The following is a 17,874-nucleotide window of genomic DNA, read 5'->3' as shown; positions in this document are numbered from 1 at the left end:
TCCAGGCTGATGAGCCCCAGCTGTCTCAGCACACACTTCCCCACTCCAGTCAGACAGATGCTCCAAGCCCCTAACCTACCACTATGTGCTATGATGTTTTCCCCACCCAAACTGTTTGATCACCACTTCTGAGGTCACTTTTTGGGAGAGTCAGTCAGAAAATTAATAACTTTAATTTTCACCCTTGTATTTTTCCTGTTGGTTTCTGGACCTCTGCAAACCTGGAGTATCTTCAGCCCTCTCAGCCCAGGAGTCACAGAGCTGGCTGTCTGCCCCATGAAGAGCTAACTCCTGTTCTGTGCTTTCATGCAATGCTCCGCCAGCTCATTGCTTCTGCCAAAAAGGACAAACTGCTCCCTTCTCCACTCAACTGTCCCTTTACAAACCCACCATCCTATCTGTTTTCAATTTTCCTTTCTATTTTTTTCAAGCCATAATCCAAGGAAATCATACCTCATATGGAAACTCTTCTACAACACTGATTCCCTTTCTTGTTCATTCTGTGCTGATCTTGTGCTGCTGTCTGGATGTGGTTGGGGATTTAACCCACGCTACATTCAAGATGCAGGTGCCTCAGATATTTATGTAATGGTACTAAGTGGTTTTCTGGTTTGCTATGTTAATTCTTAGTGATTCCTAGTATTGAATTGCCCTTCTACCCCCTAAAAAACACTGGACATAATGCTGCCATTAAACTACTACAGATAAGATCCTATTTCTGAGATGCTTAGACAGTATGATGCACATAAGGCTAGGATTGCTTTTTTCCACAAAGTAATATTGTAAATGTATCAGTACTAAATTTTGTCTTTTTATCACTTATTTTTTCATGCTACATTTACTTAAGATTCTCCCTCAACTTGGCCACCCTTTTTCACAACAATTACAGAAAATACTGAAGAGCAAGGGTACTTGTAGCACTCCATGAGTAACTTTCAACATGAAATCTGACCACTTTTCACTGCCTTTTAACCAGTTAATTAACCTCCATGGGCTCTTCATCTCTACTCATTGTGATTTCATTTCCTTAAGAAGCTTTAACTAAAGACCTTCTCAAACATCTTATGGAAATGTAAGCAGGTTATATTCTTCCAAGTCTCTTATCTATGCACTGAGTCCTTCAAAAACCTTTCCAAGGCACAATTTTCTCTAGTAAAAAAACCAAAGTTTAAATTCTTCCATGTTCTCTTTTGTTCCCTTGGCCACTTTTCTGTTTGTTTGTTGGGTTTGGTTTTTTTTAGAATGGTTTCAGCCCAGCTCATGTTGTGGGACTGATAGAGCTGCCTATTGCTCTGGAAACTTTTCGGTTCTAGGACAGTTCCCAACGGCTACCCGAGTTCATAATCCAGATCTTTCATACTTGAGGGTCTGTAGCAATATGTGGAGAACATGCCTGCTCTAGTGACTTGATCTTTTGTTCATTTTGTTTCTTAACTCTGTTCCTACTGGTGCTTCAGACCAACAGAAATGCTGTCCTTCATCACAAGTGTTAGAGCACAGCTGGCACAGGGCTGCCTGCACCAGGCAGGCCGTGGTAAACTCAGTGCTTTAAGCTTTCTGTGATGCTTCATGATCTCTGTGGCAGGCTGTGTCACTGGTCCAGCAGTGGTGACGTCCTGGGGCCCTTCGGAGGCTTCGTTCTTGTTTCATGGCCACCATCCAGCTGAGAATTGTGCCAGGAGGTCCATACAAATAACTGGATTTTTTATTATCATTGTAATCACTTTGGCTGGCTAGTTTCTACAGTCAAAAGATATTTATAACTCTGTTTCTAGAACATCAGGTGCATTAGCTACTCAAGAAGGGAAGTACCAAATAATTTTCTTTCTTAACATTGCATGTTTAAGTGAAAGGCTTTAATTTTATATGTAAACAGAGAACAAATGTTCTGCATAGACAAACAGTCTTTTTGCACAGAACAGGAGACCCCAATTTTAATGCTTACAAAACAAGAAGATAGAAGGGTTTAGAGTATCTGGTTTTGCCAGCTCAAATGGAAGATTTTGAGAAGGATTTTGTAAGTGTTTGTTGTTATGATATAAATTCTGTTACGGCTCAGTCCTGCAGTTCTGCCTCACATGGGTGCTCTTAAATGACTGAGGAGAAAAAGAATCAAGAAATAACTGAGAAACAAACATCCAAGAAACGTCAACATGTTAGTTGACCGGATATCAGTGCAGGACACCATTAAGCTACAGCAGGAGTGAAACACAGCTAAGCTTCCTGCATTTGAATATACTTCAAAATACAGAAGCAGAAAAAATAAAATAAAATAAAAAAAACCAGCAACTTGAATTTACATTCAAAATCAAATTTGGATAGACAGTTTCACAAAGGCATTTGTTGTGGAGTTCCTCTGCAAGACCTATAGCTGGCATGAGCAGGCAAGAATGAGCACTGTCTAACTAAAAATGAGCTATAAACATTCAAGTATCACTAAACATGGCCTGATTCTGTCTGTCTCCCTCGCAGAGCACAAAGGTCAGCCTCCTGATGGCTTCTTTACAGGTAGGGAGTGAGGTGCTGCTTGGTGCAAAGAAGAGATACAGAATCAGGACCACAACAAGCAGCAATTATAAAGTCAACTAACTTTCTTGGGGGTTGCTCAGGGCTAGATTTTTAAAGAGATTAATAAAAGCTGTTAAAAGCTATCAACAGGGGCACTGCTGAACCCATCAGGTGCTAAAATACGTTGGTAGGTCCCTAAATGCCTTCAAAAATCTGTCCCACTGCAGAGTTTCCTCATTTGACAGGGAAGAAAAAGAAGGGAGAATCACTTAAATGTTGGTGAAATCGTTGAGCCAGACTTTGGGAAACTGCAGGGACTTTACTATTAACACCTGTTCCTTCAGAAGCCAACAACTTAAAACAGTCCCTGGTGGTGTTTTTTTCCCAGTGTGAGCCCCATGTTTCTGCACAGAGTGCATGAATGCCCTGCTGCTTGCTCCTTACTCCTGTGGAAATCCTGTGTAGCCAATGTGGATGCCAAGAGGTGTGCTGCTCTGCTCAGCTGCTGGATTGGATCTCAGGCAAAGCTCAACTGAACTCCGGAGAACTGGAAGTGGTGGTGGGTGGTAAGTGGCTCTCGGAGCTGAGCCCTACAGCTCATGTTCACTTTTGTGAGTGATGGCTATGGGGTAGGACTATCAGCATATGCCTTGCTCCAGTTTCATTAGCAGCATGTCACCTGGCAGTATTAGGTTAATGGTTGGACTCAGTAATCTTAGAGGTATTTTCCCACACTAATGATTTTATGATTCTACGTTGTGAAATCCACTGTGGCCCTGTGAATGATATTAAGAGCGGGCATTTACAAGGAATCTGTCAGAAGTGCACTTTTGTCATGCAGAGCCATGTAATGGATCCTGTTTCCTTGACGGGTGACGAGGCAGAAGAAGATTAATGCCGTTGACAGCAGAACAAGTCCAATGAAAAAAAAAACTGCAAGTATCAGGTTGGTTTCTCCAGGACTCAGAGTTTTGCCAAAAAAATTGCCCCCCTTGCTGTCATCATCTGTTAAAAGAGAAGTTGTTAATAAGAAAGCTACGCATGAATCTGAAGAATTTGAAACTACAATTTAAAAAATCCTTACCCTTTTCAGTGGTTCTATTTGTTGCAGTAGTTGTATTGTATGCTCCAGTTGTGAGTCCTCCTTCTGACGGAACTTTCCGCTCTGTGCAGGGAGAAGAAAAGCGTAGTTAAGTTGAAAGCCTTAATAAATAATTTTTTCTCTTTGAAAAAAAGTAATGCTGATTTTATTTAATTATTTCTACCTAGTTGATCTGAACAGAAATCATGATTAGATCAGCACAGCTGTTGCTCTGAGCAGCTCCATGGGCAACATCCCCCTTCTCTATAGGCATCTCTGTTACTTCACTGTTTACTGTGGTGATAAGACAAGGAGTAGCTGTTTTAAACTGAAAGAGGGTAGGTTTAGCTTTGACATAAGAAATAATTTTTTTATGATGAAGGTGGTGAGGCACTGTCACAGGTTGCCAGAGAACATGTGGATACCCCATCCCTGGCAGTGTTCAAGGCCTAATGAAAGGTGTTCCTGTTCATGGCAGAGGGGTTGGAACTAGATGAGGCATCTTCCAACCCAAACCATTCCATGATTCAGTTCTGCACTTGCTTGTTCATTTGAAATTTCACAGCCCACAGGAATATGTGGTATAAAATAAACTCACCTTATCCAAGGAAGGAATATTTTGGATACATTTGGCCATTACATTTTTCATCCTGCTGCTACGTGGTTACAGCTATGAGTGCCTGCTGGCACTGTTACAACTCCTGCAGAGGAGTGTAGACAGCACAGTGGGGACCCAGGCAGGACATGCCAGATCCCGATGTTGAGTGAAGTTACGTGATGCAGAGAGGCTCACAGAGTACTTTTGGCTTCACTCACTCATGTGGTGGAAGGGACCAGCACCACTCAAAGGGTTTGCCAACTCTTCTTAGTCAAGGGATCACCTATTTCTTGGACAAGATGAACAATCATTTTCTGGAGCATCTGTTGTCTCAGCTGGTCTCTGCCTGTGTGAGTCAGCAGTGATCACAAGGAGGAACCAGAGTCATGCTAGTCTGTAGGCCCTCCCACACACTGTGTGGCAAAAAGGGCTGAAAACCAGCTTTGCAGATGTTTTCTGCACCACCTGTGGATGACTTACGGTCCACAGACTGCCACTGTGTCAGAAGGGCACTTGTGAAGCACCAACTGTTTTTAAGTTGCAGAGTGCAGCAAAGATTACTGTCTTTGCCATGTCATTGGGGGTGTGTGCGCAGGGTGCAGCGGTGACATTGGATCTCCTCCTTTCTTCCCTGCCTTCCATTCATCCAAATGTGCTGCAATACCATCTCTGAGTCCTAGGAAGTTCCTGATACTGCACCTGATTTATTGATGGTGTAGGTTGTCTCCATGCCAGCATGGATGTGATCAGCTACGTGGCAGTGCAGAAGCCACGTTCCAGGGTTTTCTGCTACGAGTTCAACTGTCTGAAAAGTCCCAGGGAAAAGGTCATATACATCTCCTCTGTGGTCCTTATCTGTCTGTGGCAAGGAAAAAGCGGAGAGTTGCCTCAAATAACCCCACAAGCACTGAAATATTCCAGTTAAACTTCCAACTCCTCAAGGGAGATGAAATGCTGCTTCTTGTACATTTCTAAGAGAGTCTCATCCAGGGGAACTGCGGCCTGTGGACACCTCTCATTTAATCCACTAAATAACAACAGGAGACTCCTCCTGATGACTACAGATACTGGATGAGGAGAGGTGTTTCTTTGAAAGACAGATTTTTTTAGGTAGTCCTGCCTGCAAGCTATCACAACATAAAACCGTACTCTAAGCAGGTGTAGCTCTAATTTTGTCCCTGTATCTTCCCTTATACCCATGGGTAAACACGTATTTTAACCCACTTAACCATGTCCTCTAATAGTGCCCTGTATTCCTGTTTCATAACATGAATATGCCTCAGAGTTATAGAAGCTTTGCAAGAATATAATTCATTTTCTATTTCCTTCACATCAAAACTCCCACCAACCTCAGCATCAGCCCAGGGCTCCGTGCCCAAGCTACAAAACAAGGCTGGAACCTGGTTTGGTTTGGTTTGGTTTGGTTTTTTTCAGAAATTTCCCATCACACTATAAAAGTTTGATTTATTTTACTAACCTTGAAGATGAAGGTCTGTGCATGGAAGTGAACTGTATGGACATCCACTTCATTGCCCATTCCTATCAAATACCAGTTTGTCCTGTCACCTTGATTCATTGTTAGACCCAAGAGACTGTTATAAATCTTTCCATTGATTGCTGGAAGAATGACAAAATAGAGATGATTAATAACTGGCCATCTTATGGATGATGATAACCTGCATTCGAGGCACTTCAGACTTTTGGGGAAGAAGGAGTGGCCAGGCAGAGAGGGGACAGGCATGTATGGTCAGGGCAAGGGCTCTCCATAGTGACCCACTGCCACTGCAGGGAAACAGTCATGCTTTTGTTTCAGCATGTTTCCAAATCGTGTAAGTATACATCAGCAAACACTGTCTTGAAAAGCATCAAATCAGTTTTTGACTGGTTGAGATTGAACTCCTGAACAAACAGGATTTTTGCTGAGAAGCTACATGGAAAAAGAGGAAAATAGAATTGTTGCCCAAAATGGGTACCACCTGTAGAAAGAGAAGTTTGCTTTGCCAGGGCTGTTCATGTCCCCATCCAGTCTGTTCTGCCTGGTTCCTGGGCTGGTTGCTACTACAACCACAGTTTTAAAATATCATCCTTACACTCCTACAGAACAAGCCTGCAAAGAACATGGCTCCCAAATAGCAAAGGAAGTCTGGCAGGCCAGCCTCTTCCCAAGTGTATACAACTAAACCATCTTGTTAGAAAAATATCTTGGCTGGGCCTCAGGAAATCTTTTTGTTTCCAGCATTGCAGTTTACGAAGTTCTCACATGGTTGAGTAACTGCAGTCTAAGTCCAATGTTTTCCTAAAAATAAACCTCTGTCCTCCTGGCTGCAGCCACTGAGTCCTACATACCGTGCATGCTGTTGCCTTCTACAAAGTTCTCAGTGGAATTAAAATCATCAGGATTCTTATGAAGGTATGTTTCAATATTTGCTTTCAAATACCAGGATTCATTTTCATCAAACACCATAAACAGAAGAGTAAATTCACGATCAATGTCTTTCCTTAGACCTCTTTCATCTAGAGTTCCTTTTCTGCAAATTACAAGAGGCCCAATCAGACCACTGTATGTGTCCTGAAATAAAATAAAGATATGTATTACAGATTCTCAGTTCCTCATGTCATGGAATAGATAAAGATTAATTAAAGATTAAATTCCTTTTCCCTATCAGATGAGAAAAAGAAACAGTACTCTGATTAAAAATTTCTTTCTCAACATGTTTCTGTGTTAATTTACCAAAGGAATGACCTCCAGGGGTCCCTTCCAAACCTACCCATTCTGTGATTCTGTGATTTTGTGTAATGTTTTGCCTTCACCCAAAATCCCTTCAATTATTCTTTAAGGAGGAAATCACAGTACCATGGTGTATCCCTTGGGATTTCAGTAGATGAAATTACCCAGGTATGTGCAACTGTTATCAAAGAGGACAAAGCATCTAGCTCTGTAATGGCCTCTTCTGGCCTGTGATCCTCCCCACAATGAGAAACAGAATCTTTTCAGAAACATTATGCAAGGCAGGATGCTTTAGCCAAAGTAATGTAAGCTTTAAGGGCCGTTTCTTGGTTACCTTTACAAAATTTGCCGTTGAATAATAAACCCAAGTGATACAGTTTGGATCTGTTTTACCAGGACCAGATCGTTCTGGGACATTCCACCTGTAAGTGTTTATTTCCCCTGAAACAGAGAGAACAATTTTACCATGAGCAGCTGGGTATCAGAGGCTCTGAAGAGTATGTAAATCAGATCTGCTACTCTCCTCATCAAAAAATGATCTGCATCAAAACTATCTGTGGAAGCATGCAGTAATGGGATAGGAATATGATTCTACCTTCCAGGAGGTCAATGAAGTTCCAGTGGTGTAAATGAAGGCATATTGCCCCAGAAAAGATCTGCAAATGATACTTACAACAGTGGCATCCCACAGAGGAAAGTTTACAGACAGGACTTTTCATCTTCCTCCTTGGCAAAACTTGTAGCAGTTCAATGATCTTGGCTGCTGATGCCTAAGGTCAGTTGAAGATGTTGGGAGCCAAGATTTCTTTGACTTTTTCAATTGAAAAGGGCAAAAAGATGTGGCAGTTGCCACTGGGATTTTGCAGAAGGTGCTGCAGCAGTATAGCAGCTGGGAGCCTGAGGAGAGCTAAATATGAACAACTTGCTGACTGGGAGCAGCAGGGGGCTCCTGTCCTCTACCAGATAAGCTTCTGCTCCACAGCAATTACCAAAACCTCTGTCCCTTTCCCAAAGTGATCACATCTGCCACATCCTCCATGAGCAGAAATTCCCTGACCTCTGATTTAAAAAGAAGCAGAACAAACTGATGAGGAAATTATCTATTTGGGTGTGGATCAGTTCTCTACACTGAACACAAATATCTGTGTTCAGATGAACTGTCTGTGCTGTGTGTCTCTGCATTTTTATTTTTTTTTTTTTTTGCTGATACTGCGGGAAAGAGTAGGAGACCAAGATGTGGTCAACACCTTGCCATGTTAAGTGGTGGAGAGATGTTGAACCAGGCAACCTCAGACCCAAAAATCTTCCAGGGTGACAACAGCCAAGAGCATCTTGGGACATGTTATGAGTCAGGGTAAAACAAGGAGATCATTGAACTCTTGACCATGGTATTACAGCCACAACCCAACAGCTGCTAACAGCTGTGGGCATCAAGACAAGGAAAGTTTCTAAGCCTAAATAGTTGTGAAGTGACTGAGCCTAGATCTGTGTCACTGAGCCACTACATTGTTTTGATAGATCATGCAGTAGTGGGTTTTATTGCACAGAGAGATAACCAAAAAAAAAAAAAAAGGTGTCTCTCAACTGTCATACAATATGAGATGGGTCTCATGTAAGTATTGCAGTGCCTTTTTACCTTACAGGACAAGCACCTTCTGTTCATTACAGCATGGGTTTACACACCTCAGCAGAGATCAGAAAGGCTTACAAGACACAGCACTAGACTAATAGGACAAAAAACACTAACAAGAAAGCCCGCAGTCTCCAGACCATTCATGTCATGGAGACATAAACCAGGGAAGAATTTGTCATCCAATTGTATCTAACCCACATGTCATCACCTCTTTTTAGAGGGTGTGATGTGAGAAAGGAGGCAGGTCATGGTCCCCCACCGCTTCCTTACTTTTTACTCCCCACTTCAGGATGTTTGGAGGCTGTAGATGGAAAAAATTTCGACTCTACTTAAAACTTGAGACAATTCAGAAGGCATTGAAGAGCCATCTTTGAAGTGTAAATAAAGCATAACCCCTGAAAAGACTGATAAACATGAGGAAAATGGATGTTTTCTCCCTTTTTGCTGCTGGGTAAATGGAAGAATGGCCAGGGAGAGGACAAAGCTGTGGCAGCTGGGAGCTGGTTTGGCTTAGGCTGCTGTGAATATGCTCTCTGCATCTATTTATCATGCCCTCCACAGTCTGTTTGGGAGCTGGGAGTGCTCTCAGGAGCATAATTTATCAGGATATAAATCTGTCTGATGACTGACTTAGGAGAATTATAGGGACTCTGGTAAGCTTTGGGTGAGCAGTCCAGCCTGGCCTAGGAAGACAGAGAGCGATGATTTCTAGATGATAGTGGTAGGGACTGAAGTGCCCAGGAATTATTCTTGTTTTGAGGGATTTGTTTTCTGTGTTAACTGTTTCTTCCAAACGCCTAAGGAGAAGTCTGTCCTTAGATCTGACTGAAGAATCCTTTTGGCTTACTGTCACAGACTCCTTCCCTCGTCTAACTCATCTCAAGCCTGCTCCCATGTGGACACAGGAGACACGACAGTAGAGTTCCCAGCGTTATACCTCAACTGTCGGCACCATCATCATGGAGCAAATAACAAACAAAAGGAATCATATAAATCAGCTGTATTTTTTTCTCCCTATGTATTAACCACAGGTATTCGGTTATGAAAATCCAGCAAGGCAGATGTTGGCTCCCATTTGGCCGTGAGTTTCTGTGTGATTATACTGTACTGGTACAGCTGCTTACGGGAAAGAAATTTCAGCTTACAAAGAGGTTTATTACGTCAGAATTTCTTTTCATTCAGTTTCACACTGGAGCTCACAAATACTACAAAAAAAATTGCATGGGTGTTGGAAAGCAAAGTATATACATTTTGGATTGCCTGGGTTTGAGTTTAATTTCCTACTAGAATGTAAAAACCAACATAAAAGTTGAAGTTCGAAAAGTTTAACAGGAATTTTTCTATATAAAAAATTTCAGTGCTGTGAGAATTATTTTCTACTGTTTTCTTCACTAGCAACTGAGGCATATTTGGTACCCTTCTTCAAAGATTTTTAATTCATATGACAGCTACGTTTTGTATTTTGTATTTGCTCTGAATGCAAATACCAATTCTGTATAGCCTAATAGAGAGGCAGAGTAAATATTGCCATATTGAACTACCACTGAGTTTGAAAATTTTTAAAATATTGTTAGAGTGTCAGTCTGGAGGCAAATGAAGCACTGGCTTACACTTCCCTTGCCATGATTATGGTCCTACTTCTGGTTTTTTTGGAAGTTTTCCAGTAATATTACATTCCTTTTTCTATCCCTGATAGGAACAAAGGTTCAGTTTCTGCCCAAATATGCTCTCTTGATCAGGAACCTACATGTATAACAACTCAGAATCATAGCTGAGTAAACATTCAGTGTATTATGTATTACATATGGATGTGTGCAAGCTTGAAAAGGGATTATCATTCATATGTTTAAATACTTTTATATACAACCTTTCTAGCTCAAAGAAAAGAGATTAAAAAGAAATAAAAAAGAAGAGGCTTACCAGGGAGGGTAATTGGTGTCTCAGGCTGTTCTTCACAACCCACTTCTTCTACACCATGTGCACTTATCGAATAAGGTCTGCTGGCTTTGTTCTTAAATACAATCAGTACAGAGTCACCAACCTCAGCATGGAGTAATGGCCCTAAATTCAAACAGACAATGCTTGTGATTAATGCTGCTTTTCTGATTTCAATAAACTTTCAAGAGGTTGGTCTAGGAGTGGAGCCAAGGTCTTTATCAAAACTCTTGGGCTTTTCTATTCTTTCAGCAAAGCCATCAAAATTAGTTAGTTATCCCAGCTCATGGAAAGCTCCATATATACAAATAATCACTTTTCTTTTTAGTCAATGAAGAGTAATGTTCACTCTTGAGGCAGGTTTTTGGACAGCTTGTTTTTAAAGAAAATTCTTGTGGATGGTTTTTGTATTTTTTAATATTTTATTTCTTAAGCTGGTAACTGCCTTTTTTTTTAACTTTTTTTTTTACTTCAAGGAAAAAGGAAACATCAAATACATGCCTAGGGAGTGTTGTCCCCAGGAAACAGTATGGAGCTGTATCAGGGGAGGTTTAGGTTTAAATATTAGGAAAAGGTTCTTCACCCAGAGGGTGGTTGGGCACTGGAACAGACTCCCCAGAGATGTTGTCACAGCACCAAGCCTGACAGAGTGCAAGAAGTATTTGGACAATGCTCTCAGGCACATAGTGTGACTCTTGGGGCTGTCTTGTGCAGGGCCAGGACTTGGACTTCAATGATCTTCCAACTCAGGATATTCTATGATTCTATGACTACTTTATGACCAGTTGTTACCCACTTCTCACCCCATAAAAAACTAGCTGATGGTTATTTTATGACATGTAAAATATATCTTGCCCAATGCAGACACAAATCCAGCCCCTTTATATTGTCTTAATCTGCCTACAAGAGTCCCCCCTATGTTACAAGCTCTAAAGCTAAGGTGAATACTGGAATTGCCATTTTAGCTTCCTCTCTGTTTCCTTAGGAAACTCCTTATTCATGCTCAAGACTGAATTCTTTAGTTTGGAAAGCATCTTTAAACTCAGCAATTATATAAATTGTCTGTAAAATCATTGATAATCTGTGCTGCTTGTTTTCCATCTTAAAAAAGATGGAAAAACTCTTAGTTTTTGGAAAACAATCCTCTCACTGACCAGGCTTGGTCTGAGAGACGTGAGAGTTACTTGCCCAGGATTTCCAAGTGTTCCTCCTCTTCTGTCCTCACTTTGCGATGTGTGAAGTTGCCATTTGTGTACTCCCTGTAAACCACCTTCTTGTATTTTGAACCAATCAGATCTTCTGCTTGGCTCAGAAAAATGTGCCCATAGCTGCAAAATAAAAAGGCAATAAAACCACTAAACTTTACACATCTAAAAGCTATTAACTGTTGTGTTATTCACGAAAGATTTGAAAAGCATGTACATCTTGATGCAATGTAATGATTGATGTGAAGCCCTTGAGTACTGCAAGAGATTTTAAACAGCAAATAATAAGAGTGATAATCCTCACTAAATGCACACCTTCTTCAAACAGGTAAAGCTGAGGATAAATTGCACTCACCACAAACTTTTGGGAGTTCCTTCACCAGAGCTGTGAGAGCAGAGGTGAGGTTCAAGATAAGACTAGGTTCAGCCACTGTCTCCAGCTGCATTCTTCTTTCCAATAAAAGATACTGCCTGTCCCTGAAAACCTGAATCCTTTTATCACGATGGCTGCTTTCACTACCTTGGCTATTAATCAGCCACAGGAAGATGATAACCAAAGCTTGACCTTCGAAAGCAAATGCCACCATCTGGGATAAGAGGGAGCTGCTTTACTCTGGCCTTTGCTGCTGTATTCTGCGCAGGGCTGGATGCTTTCCCAGCATGACAGTAAAGTGAGAAATGTATTTTCCCTTCTGCACCTAGTAGAGGATGCTTTTTTTGTGCCCTCCAGGTTTACAAGTTCGCCCACAGTTTGTTGCTGCTCCCATGGTATCCTAGAGGGCTGACTCGTTGGCAGAGGGCACTTGCCATCCACTGTGCAGCAGAGCATTCACCCTCTTCTGAGAGCAGCTATGTCTCCTGGCAGCTCATCTCCAAGGTGCCCCTGGCAGGGGAGTTGCAAGGTTGGCTCACAACATGCTAAATGAAATGAAAAAATGCCCCAGGGATACTGGTTACTGTAGTAATGGACTGTGTTGCAACAGCAGCCTTTGACACTACTGGAGTTAATATTTTCTTTAAACTCGCTTCACCACCTGCCATTCTTCAGGTATATTTTTTACAGAACCCTCTTCCCCTTTACAGGGAGAAGTTTCCCAGATCCTTAAGGTTTATTTTTGAAATATGTTCCTTGTTCCTTTTCGCTTTCACGGAAGTGTCCTCAAGGACCAGCCTAAGCAATATGATCTAGAACAGGTATTTTCTGCACAGAATTTTTATTCCTTAGCACAGTGCAGTGTAGACTTTGTCATTTGCTTGCAGGGGTTACTATGTTCTGACCTTTTCAGGGGAGCCAGGGGTTACTACCCTGCAGAGAAGCAGGCTCAACATCTCCCTCATGCATCTGCACTGCCTACAGGGGCTCATGTCTGGGAGAGGTACCTGGGTTTTTCCTATGTCAAAACCAGACCACTGTAATGGGGAAACTGGGAAAAGTAAGGGAGAGGAGAGTGTTGGGGGGCATCACTGTAAGGTTGAGCCAGGGCTGAAACACACACATGGATTCAGGGAGTTGGAAGCCTTCTTAGCTTCAACAGTATTACAAGACACACTGAGATGAAAACATTTGAAACTGATGCCTATGGACTAGTCTAGTCTGAGGGGCTATGACTTTATAAATATGTTTTCTGTTATTTTGTTCTGCAAAGAGTTCCTCCTAAAAAGTACAAGGCTAGCTTTGTGAAATGATGTTTCAAAGTTTCCCCTCCACTGAGTGTGTCCCATGCCCACAAGGGTTTTTTGCTTTGAGTACCTTTCCTCGTTACTGCTGATGTTGTAAATCTTTGGTGCTGAGCTCTTATTTGAGGCGTAGTCCCACTCAACCTCCTCCGCAGCAATGTAGTAAAGCCTCATGGCTCCGTACTGCTGCTGGGCTCGAGTGGCATTGTGGCAGCTGCTGACCTCGTAGAGATGTTTCATCCCACCAACGAAGTGATCAAAAGTCCTGCAAACCACTTTGAATGTGCCTGGGAAAAAAAAAAAAGCACATGAGATTTAATCAGTTAAAAAAAAATAAAAAGAAGCTTGGCAAATTAGGCCCTGTGCACATCTCTGATCTGTCCTCAGACAAACCTAATCTGTGATACTGTATGGAAAGTTAAACAAGGGGAGGTTTATATAGAATCATAGGATATTTTAGGTTGGAAAAGACCTCCCTGGTCATTGAGCCAGCCATTAACCCTGCACTGTCAATTCTACCACTACACCAAGTCCCTAAGCACCACATCTATAGTCTTTTAAATACCTCCAGAGATGGTGACTCCACCACTTGCCTGGGCAGCAAGTTTCAGTGTTTCAGTGTTCCACTGTTTCAGTGCTTGACAACCCTTCTGTGAAGAAACTTTTTCCTAGTATCTAATCTAAACCTTCCCTGACACAACTTGAGGCTGTTTTCCTCTTGTTCTATTGCTTGTTCCTTGGGAGAAGAGACTGACCCCCACCTCACTACAGCCTGCTTTCAGGTAGTTGTGAGAAGTGATAAGGTTCCCCCTGAGCCTTCTTTTGTTCAGACTAAATACCCCCAGCTCCCTCAGATCCTCCTCATCAAACTTGTTCTCCAGATTCTTCCCCAGCTCTGTTGCCCTTATCTGGACATGCTCCAGCACCTCAATGTCTCTCTTGTAGTGAGGGGCCCAAAACCAAACACGAGATTTAAGGTGCAGCCTCACCAGTGTTGAGTACAGGGGAACGATCACTGCCCTGGTCCTGCTTGCCACACTATTGCTGACACAGGCCAGGGTGCCATTGGCCTTCTTGGCCACCTGGACTCACTGCTGGCTCATGTTCAGCCACTGTCGACCAGCACCCCCAGGTCCTTTTCTGAGAGTTTTCCAGCCAGTCTTCCACGAGCCGGTGACCCACGTGGAGGACTTGGCAGAACATGGCCTTATTTTGCTCCATGTGAACCACTAGCCTGCTCCATCTTTGCTCAAAAATCACCCTAAACTACCTCTAACAATTTGAGTTAGATTAGCTTAGCCAAGAAACTCTAAAAAGCAATTGATTAGATGTCTGGAAGCAGGAACAGGATTGCTAGTGAGCCTTCACCAATGCTGCCCATGTTGCAGACATATCCACAAGGAACACGAGAAGACGTAGGAGGAAGCATTCATTGCAAAACTCAATAAAGGCATAGAGAAACAAGGGGTGTGTTTCAGAGATGCTGTTTCCTTGTTCTTGAGTACAGAGCCATTGTATCAGCCTTTGCTGCAAGAGACTTCCCACTCAGCCCCTGCAGTTGTTCGGTGTAATCAGGCTAATGGAGGCCTCTTTGCAGTTCAGACACAGACACACTGTACAATAATGCTTGCTTATAACCATTTCTGGATATGCACCTATATGGTGTAAAAACAATTGAGCTAAACTCCACAAAAGGCCAAGCCACCATAGGCCTTTCGGGTTTTTTTGGTAGCTCTGATGATCAAAGGCTGCAGTGATAGTGGGAGCATTTTTGGCATATCCATGGGCAGATTTTAATAGTTATACTCTCCTTCTCTCTTTCCCATTTACTCAAGCAGAAGCTGACCACTGTGTTATCCTACACAGCTCCACCTGCTAGCACTTTGTGAAGGAGGAAAGCACTTTCACAGCTGGTCTGCATGTGAGTCAATGATGGAACCAAAATTAGAAACATAGCTCTGTCCAGTCTGGATCTCAATCCGTTCCTTGTGATTCTAGGGCAAAAGTGATGAAAAAGATAAAATAACATGCAGTTAAATAAAATCACATACATTGGTGATTGTAGAGATCTGATAATTAATTCAATTTCCATTATTGCCAGTAGAAGGTTAGCTGGTAAAAATTAATAATCTCTTAGAATAGTTGTTTTGTGTGAGTCCTGCAATGCAGTTTCATGACAGATGGTGGAAATGTTTGGGATATGCATAAGAAAAGTATCTTTTGTCTTACAGACACCTGCACCAGAGATCTCACCTGGCATGTATGCAACACCAACATACCAACTCTCAGGTGCTGCGGCCAAGGATGGCCCTTGGCATAGCCTTGCACAACTCTGATGACTCTCTTGATTTAAACAGAGTTGCACCAATGTAAAACAAAGAAATGTTGCAGTTTTGGTTATGAAACTTATTTGCTAAGTCTCCCACAAACAATTCACCCCTTCTTAATTTGAAGTATGAAATACTGGATTACCCATGAGAATTAAAAGTGTCTTTAATGTGTTTGCTTCTGAAGAAACTCCTAAAGACTGACTATTATTGGAAAGTTATTGCTGAAGTCCTAAAACACTTTAAATGATGCTGACTGTCCACATAACAGTGAATTTGCTCTTCTAAAAATGCCTGTTTTAAGAATTATAGAAATTCTGTGAGCATCCTCTTAGCTATCTCTCTGCCTGCTGCTCTTCCCATCCCAAGGTCATTGAAGCCTCCACTCTTTGATGCACATGGATATTTGATTTATAGCACCTTCCCAGAAAAGTAACCCAGACTGAATTCTCAGCTATGCCAGGTCTCCACAGTCTCCATGCTTTCAGGCTCCTTATGCAGAGCAGAGCATCTCACCAACTGTTATTTTGACTGACTGGTATCTGCAAGTGCCACACCACCAAAATCAATTCATGAACATACCCACACGATCTGGTTGCATCAGTGCTGTCCCCGATAAATGAGGAAACAAGGCCAGTCCATCCCTTGTTGTCCCTCTGAGGTCAATGGTGTTCCCTTGAAAATGAACCCCGTGCATGTCATAGTGACTGCCCAGCCCGATGAGGTGCCAGGACACTTTGTCATTCTTGCACATGGTCAGGCCTGGCAGATTACCATACAAGTAGCCGTTGACAGCTGGAAGAGAAGGAAAGATCCCAGTTAGCAACAGGTCCACAGAAACTCAACACAGAACCTCCTAACACCTTCCTGGCAAGAGACCCATGGCTCAGCAAGTCACAGCATTAAAGGGGTATTTTGTGAAGCAAAGGTAGTGTTGGAGGACACCAAATTAATATATAAGTGCTATTCCTATAACCTCTGACCTTCTACCTTTTTGATTTTAACCTGTAAAGTCTTGTAATAGACTTTTGCAGTAATGTAGCACTCCTCTTCCGAGCTTTTCAGCATATCTTCCAGACACCAGTTAAGTGTATAAATTAGGTACCTCCTTTCAGCTGGAAGAATGTATAACTGTGTCATCAAGGCTATGGAGAGAGTCACAAAGACTCTTGGTTATAAATTCAGTTCTGATGGAGCCCTTTTAAGTTGTTTCGATCTTTGACTTCCACTTTTACTTCTTAAATGTATCCATTTCTTTTACAAGGGTGCTATGAGGCTAAATCCCCTAATCCTCAAATGTTTGCTGAGATCAGTGTGTGAAAGATGCTGTAACAGAACAAAACTTTAGTATGAGATCCACATAATAATGGAAGAATAAAATAGATGGGTCCAGAAGGCCCTAGGGTTTTGTAACCATATGTAATATGTCTCAGTGCTCTTCAGAAAACTAAAGCAAAGACCGGTTATGCGATCTGCTCAAGTCTGTCATGTCAGGGTTACCTTGGAGGAGATCCATACTGAAATCAGATACTTACATACAGAGATGATGTTTTAAATATTATTGGCCATTCCACTAGTCTTTGCCTCTCCTCTCCCAGAGGTGGTCACTACCCAAGTGGGAGATGGCAGAGAAGAACAGGTGGACCTTTATTGTCTGAATCAGTGCCAAGGCCATCAGAGAAATTTAAAACTAGTGTACATTGGCTTCTTCTGAAGTTGATGCCTGTTTCTGGCATTATGTCTTTCTATAGACCTAAGTATTGTATCTGAAAACTACACTCTATTCTCTTTCTCCAGGTATAGTTGGTAGGTGGATGCATTCATTCCTATTATGACTAGGGTTTCAACATGTACTCCAGCTGTATGGCACCAGGAGCTGACCATAAGCTGATTGACAGCTTTTCCCCTCACTCTCCAGTGCACTGCAGTTGGCTATGAATGATGAAAAAACCAACCAACTCATCTTCCTATTATGATTGAAGAAAAGGTATCATTAACAGATATTAGGCATTTCATACCGTGCATTTTGTTGGATTCCTTGAAATTAGCATCATTTTCATCTACTTTTGAAGGGTCTCCAGTAAATGCTTCAATATTCTTGTTCAGATACCAGCTGTCATTCTCATCAAAGATTGAAAAGAGGAGGTAAAATTCTCTATCGATTCCTTTCTGTAGCCAAAAA

General features: G+C 42.0%; 1 protein-coding gene across 1 annotated transcript in view; it reads right to left on the bottom strand.

The window, feature by feature from the left end:
* Positions 1-3,310: 3,310 nt before the first annotated feature.
* Positions 3,311-17,874, bottom strand: part of HEPHL1 (hephaestin like 1) — a 33,118-nt gene continuing 18,554 nt past the window's right edge. The window contains exons 10-20 of the mRNA XM_018071025.1: positions 17,711-17,861; positions 16,275-16,487; positions 13,439-13,652; positions 11,672-11,811; positions 10,469-10,609; positions 7,250-7,356; positions 6,534-6,756; positions 5,665-5,804; positions 4,887-5,046; positions 3,593-3,673; positions 3,311-3,513 (exon numbers count right to left, since the gene is read on the bottom strand). Of these exons, the coding sequence (XP_017926514.1) occupies positions 3,311-3,513; positions 3,593-3,673; positions 4,887-5,046; positions 5,665-5,804; positions 6,534-6,756; positions 7,250-7,356; positions 10,469-10,609; positions 11,672-11,811; positions 13,439-13,652; positions 16,275-16,487; positions 17,711-17,861 (1,773 nt within the window). The remainder of the gene's footprint in view (positions 3,514-3,592; positions 3,674-4,886; positions 5,047-5,664; positions 5,805-6,533; positions 6,757-7,249; positions 7,357-10,468; positions 10,610-11,671; positions 11,812-13,438; positions 13,653-16,274; positions 16,488-17,710; positions 17,862-17,874) is intronic.

The sequence above is a fragment of the Manacus vitellinus genome, unplaced genomic scaffold (genome assembly GCF_001715985.3).
Source record: "Manacus vitellinus isolate BGI_N305 unplaced genomic scaffold, ASM171598v3 scaffold_2_pilon, whole genome shotgun sequence".
NCBI lineage: Eukaryota > Metazoa > Chordata > Aves > Passeriformes > Pipridae > Manacus > Manacus vitellinus.
Note: the sequence above shows the minus strand (reverse complement) of the source record. Positions and strands in the feature narration are given on the sequence as shown.